General features: G+C 36.5%; 1 protein-coding gene across 1 annotated transcript in view; it reads right to left on the bottom strand.

Moving 5' to 3' along the window:
- Window positions 1-1,808: 1,808 nt before the first annotated feature.
- Window positions 1,809-5,775, bottom strand: part of ELP4 (elongator acetyltransferase complex subunit 4) — a gene marked incomplete at its 5' end in the record, with an annotated part of 124,468 nt that continues 120,501 nt past the window's right edge. Inside the window, one exon of the mRNA XM_010164610.1 lies at window positions 1,809-1,940. Within this exon, the coding sequence (XP_010162912.1) occupies window positions 1,809-1,940 (132 nt within the window). The remainder of the gene's footprint in view (window positions 1,941-5,775) is intronic.

Raw genomic sequence — 5,775 nt, 5'->3', positions numbered from 1 at the left:
ATGTTACAGATAATACAAAAAGAGAAAAAATGTTTGAGACATCAATGATAATATTTTAAATATATTGGCATAGGAAAGTAGATGTCTTTTTGCTTTATTAAACTGACAGTTCAGTTCTGAAACTTTATTTTGAAAAGATTTAAAAAGGATTTGTGTCTTTAGAAATAAAAAATATAACAGGCATATCTAAAAAATATAGAAGAGAAAACCTGATTGTTACTACTAATGAAATAGCTGATGACAAAATAGTAGTCTTTTTGATTTTGATCACAAAAAATAAACTGGTAGTGACAGGATATGATGGATAGATTTGACATCCTGGCAAATCACTGTCATTGATTCAATTATTCTAATTCAGAATAAAAGCTGTATACAGTATGTGTTTATGCTACACTGGAGTTTTTTAAGTGATTGACATTCATCATATTAGTTAGACAGTTTTAAAAGCTATGCCTTTGTTTTACACAGCGTTGTCAAGAAAAAAATAAAGTAGAACCTGGATTGCAGAAAAAAGAAGCAAACCACTTAACCAACTCTTGGTTCCAAACCCATCAAAATAAGTTACCATTATTGCATCCTATTAACACCTTCTTTGAAGAGTCAATTTCACTCCAGCCATGTAATACACTATTATAAAGACTAGATTTTGAAATTGTAATGCAATCTTGCAGCTGGGTGGCTTGGAAGTTCTGCGGAGAAGAAGATATTACCTTTCAAAATGGAAGTCAGCCTCAGAAGAAAGAATGCAAACTACTTTAATTTACAGGTCAGCTTTGCTTTACCATTCTTTCGTTTCATGAGATATACACAGAGCTACATACAAAATAGTTGGAAGTTAAAAAATTGTATATCTGAGGGTAGAGAAGCCTGAATTGCTTGTATATTCTGCCCTGCTTTAGACCAGCATGCTGTGATACCCTTCCCCGAGCTCAAATGAACTCTTCTGGTTTTCTAGCATTAATGTAGCTGTCGGTTTGAATTTCAATCTTGAATTATGTCTGTTGACATAATTTCATAGTGCTGACTTCAATTGTTTAGGATTACTGTTTTGAACTACATAAGGAAATAAATTCTTTTCTCTATGGTTAGTAAATTCTACTCAAGTGCATTTTAATGCATGGAGTAAGCCATAAGGCAAAGTAATTATTTATAATATATTCTGATTCAAAACTCAACCATTCTTAATTAGTGGCATATTAGAATAAAAACTGTCTTAGATATTTTAAATTTATCATTACACATTTAATAAACTAATGTAAGTATTTCCTGAAATTTAAGAATGGTATTTCAATTAGAAAAATTAATGTTTATAAAACCATAACTGTGTAGTTTGCTTTTGGAATAACACGTGACAATGAATTGCTTAGTTTCATTCCTTTATTTCAATAAACCGTCCAACTTAACTTATTATTCATACAAAATCTTCAATATAAGTATATAAAAATTCCATTGGGAAAAATGTCCCTTTATTTTTATTGTAAAAAAAAAATCTAGAATTGAAAGGATAAGAGTAATTTTCATATTTTAAGGAAAGGAACAAAATACTGTATGTTTCCAGTTGAGCAGAACAATGGCAGGACCCAACATAACAGAAGCTTTAGCAAAAAGCAAAATCCAAACAAGCCTAAAATTCATACAAAGAAACCAGAATTTAAAGGGGGGGAAAAAAAAAAAAGGCGGCACCATATGATAACATGTATTTTTAAAGACTGCTGGGTCAAATCATTAAGAAAAATATTTATATAAGTCATTAACACTCATAATTAGAGTGTCACATAAATCTGAGTGAAACTGCTAAGTAGAAATCACTAGAAGTCCAGGTGCTTCTTGCCGATGGCCATAGCACCACATCCTGAGCTCAGCAGTTTGGCGGATTCTGCCAGATCCTGTTTGCTTGCGCGGCTCACTGTGTCTGACAAGTCTGGAGGCAAATGCAGTCGCTGTGGCAGGAGATTTTCAGAAGGGAAGGGAGAGAGAGACGGGGAGAGAGAGAAGAAAGAGAGAGAGGAAAAAACAGGGAGGGGAAAAAAAAAAAGAATAATTGCAGCAGAATTATTTTCCATAGCACATTCCAAACTGCAGTCTTTTTCCTGCCTGACCAATGTTTACTCACACAAATAGAACACTTCCCAGGCACTCTTTTAGTCTGACTTGGAAACAGTTTTCTATATTTTCAATATATTGGATTCTGTAAATTGAAATAGATTTTTTCCTCATGAAAATTTTCTAAACAAAATCCAAATTTGCTTGAGCTATTAGATTATATTGATGGGCATTTTTTCTTTAAAAACAAGTGTTTTTCCTGTATGTCCACCGCTACATAAAATCCTTTGATTTCTATGGCACTACAATATAAGTATATTTTTATTTCAAACATGCATACTTTGTGGCAGAGTATGAAAATAAACATGATGGTCAAAAGATGGAGAGGGCTCACCCTGGTTGCAGCGTTATTCTGTTAAACATTCCTTCTTCATACCCTACTGATAGTTGTTAATAAAAACAGGCAGCAATAGTAGTTGCATTTGTATAAGGCAATCATATACACAAATCAAACCCTGCCAGCCCTTGCCAGTTGTAGGAACATTACACCCATTTTACAGATGAGGAAACTGAGACACAGGTTACACTGTTGTCCACAAGCACACGGTCCTTGCATAACAAACCTTATTTTTCAACTATGACAAAAAATATTTCAACTCTCCCCTCTGAGGATCTTTTTACACTGGAGATATATATGAGACATGACGTTACCATTTAGTTTTTGTAAAGCAAGGTGAAAATTAATGTAAGACTGAGGTTTTACTTGGTTAATTACTGTCTCACTTTTGGACATTGTGAGGTACTGAAAGCTGGTCAGATGAGACAGTTGAGCATCTTCTACACAGTGCAATAATTTATGAAATGGTTTCATGGAAGGAACATATTTCTTGAAAGATTTAGTAAGCAAAGGCTAAAACGAGGCTTTTCTTTTAAATGCACATACTTCTGAAAGAACAGGATAACAGTAATGGCTGCAAAGCTATAGTAGAAGGCTGTGTGGACTATCCTTATTCTCTGCTTTTGCTGTTTTTGCTTTTAACACAACACGTAAATACAGCTGCCTTTTATTAAATACTTTTGTAGCTTTTGTAGGATAGGATTTCAATTAAAAAGCATAAGAAATATCTGTATTTACAGTGGGCTGACTGTTCAATTCATTGCTGGCTTTGAGATTGTGCAATTAGGCATGACTTGAGAGGTGTTCCAAAGTGTTTCCTACCATGGGCCACTCCTGGATGTGGGAAGTGTAGGGAGAACATGTGCTGGGTTGTTGTCTTCTCCAAGGGAAGGAAATGCATAAAGCAGTGCATGTGGCGTAGGAAAGCCTGTGCCCAGGGTGAGATGACATACCTCAGTGTTGAAATAGCAGAAATGTGTGTATTTATTTGTAGCACTTTGCCTATGAAGCACAATTTATGTATCAAACCCCACCCCCTGTATATACCATTTAGTAACTACACAGCTCTTACATTTCATTGTATTAAAATCAGTGCTGTGGTGTGGTATCCTTCACCTACAGTTCTTCCCTTAATCCTAAGAAGGTTAAGCATGGCTGTGGATGGTAACTGTGCTCCATGATGCCTCATTTCTACATCAACACCATATAAACTACGGCACGTGCCTATCTTGTCTGTCTGCTGACAAAAGGATTTGCTAGGAAAGAGCCACTGTACAATTTGGATTGTATGAAGCTGGCTCTAGCCACCAGAAAATGAAAGATGAGGAAAAGCCAGGAAGCGCAGGGGAGGACTTGGCAGATCTTTTGGTCACATTTTCTTTCCAAAAAGTGTACAGTACTCTGCTAGCAGGGTACAGGGTATCTGGTGTGCAGGAGGTGGAGAGACAAGCAAACTAATCCAGCCTTCTCCCACTCACTATGAGCATCTCTCTGCCCTCACCAGGGAGTGGGAGAGGCGGCTTCCTCCAGGGGAAATGTAGTACCGCTGTCTTCCTCCTGCAATTACTGACCCTTTTGCCAAGTCTGCCAAATGGATTCAGAGTAAGTTGATGGAGAGCAAACAGAACTGAGACTCAGCAAACTCATTTTACACAGGGATTAATTAATATCACAGATAGAGAAGAATAGTAAACTCTGCCATACTGGCCTGGACTTAAAATGTGGTCAAAAGAAAAAAATCTTTGATATTTACACAGCCTCTTAGTCAACGCTGTGTTCGTTCACTAATATATATTATAAACAGAAAACAGATAGAACAATGTATACAAATTTGTAAAGACTCAGATAGGAAAAGTAAAAATTAAAGATCCTCAGATTGGATTGAATTAGGATTTTACAGATGTATTTGTTATGATATAGTGTTTTATTATACATGCATATAACTCTTCTTCCCCCACCTTATTCAATGAGGAGGATGTACACTGCTCATTTAGTGCCTGGCTATTCAGTATTCTGTTTTCTTGTCACTGTTTACTCTGAACTTTTCTGACGTATTTATTGTACACTATTCAAACCTTGTTCTGAAGACAGAATGGCTTTTCAATAGCCCATGTCAGTATATAGCACTTGAATGCTTCACAAATACCAACTGTGTTATTTTCCTAATATTCTTGTGAGATAAGGCAGCAAAGTTACCTCCATTTTGGGGACAGGGAATTGAAGCACATAAAACACATGGCAAAAGGTATCTACTAATTTCAGAAACACAATTTGAGGCATTTAGGACTTGCTTTTCTAGAATGTTTAGCACTGAACAGCATTTCACATGATCAAATGCTAACTTCACTTGCAGCTGTGAGTGCTTAGTATTTCTTCAAAAATCCCAAGTCAGGCACTCGGAAAGAGAGAGACACAAAATAAAGAGTACAGAAATAAAAATGCTGGGTTAAAGTGACATGATCAGACAGAAGCTCAGTGGTATAGGTAAAGACACATCATACCTTGATATCCTTCAACCATCCTAATTATGAGACCATCCCTCCTGCAATCCTTGCCCTCTCCACAATCCCAATTTTAAAACGTTACAACAAATCACTGGTTCTCCAGGAAGCATATTTCACTGTGTATGCCACATTCATCCTCAGATCAGATGTATTCTGAACAATAAACACCACCAGGGTCCTCTGAAAACAACTGAATATTATCCTGCCATTAAGATCTGAATCATAGCACACAACACACACTACCTCTGAATAGGCATTTCAAAATATCATTCCTTACATTTTCTGTGCACAGTTAAAAAAATATAAACAGGGCTGCAAATATTAATCCTATTAAATATTTTAACACCATTACAAGAATACTCAGAATTTTAAACCACAAACAAACTGGAAATTCTTTGCAGGACATTATACAGACATCCACAGGTTAAACAACAGGCCTTTAATTTTGGCACTGATAGGGACACTGCGGTCACTTGAACTAAGGCAGTAAGTGATAGCATGAATAGGCTGTGATCCTTTTTGAACACCAGCATTACAGAACCATCAGACATTTTCACAGATATCTGCTGACCACAGAGAAACAATCACATTTAAAGTCCCAGTTTAGGACAAAATGTTTTCTGGTGGACAGACTTCTCTGCTATTTCTGAGGCTGTGACCTCCATCCCTTTCAATCTCTCTCTCTTAGTAGTCTGATAAGAATCAGGCTGATTTTGCTCACATCAGCAATCCCAGTCCTCGTTTCCCAGGCCTCACATCCTGCTACTGGTCTTCATAACAAAAATGCCCCTGCTCCAGTTGTCTGCACTCCCCAGCCTTTGCCCCAGCCAG

The sequence above is a fragment of the Antrostomus carolinensis genome, unplaced genomic scaffold, assembly GCF_000700745.2.
Source record: "Antrostomus carolinensis isolate BGI_N321 unplaced genomic scaffold, ASM70074v2 scaffold16030, whole genome shotgun sequence".
NCBI lineage: Eukaryota > Metazoa > Chordata > Aves > Caprimulgiformes > Caprimulgidae > Antrostomus > Antrostomus carolinensis.
The sequence above is the reverse complement of the archived record's forward strand: the minus strand, read 5'-3'. Positions and strand labels throughout refer to the sequence as shown.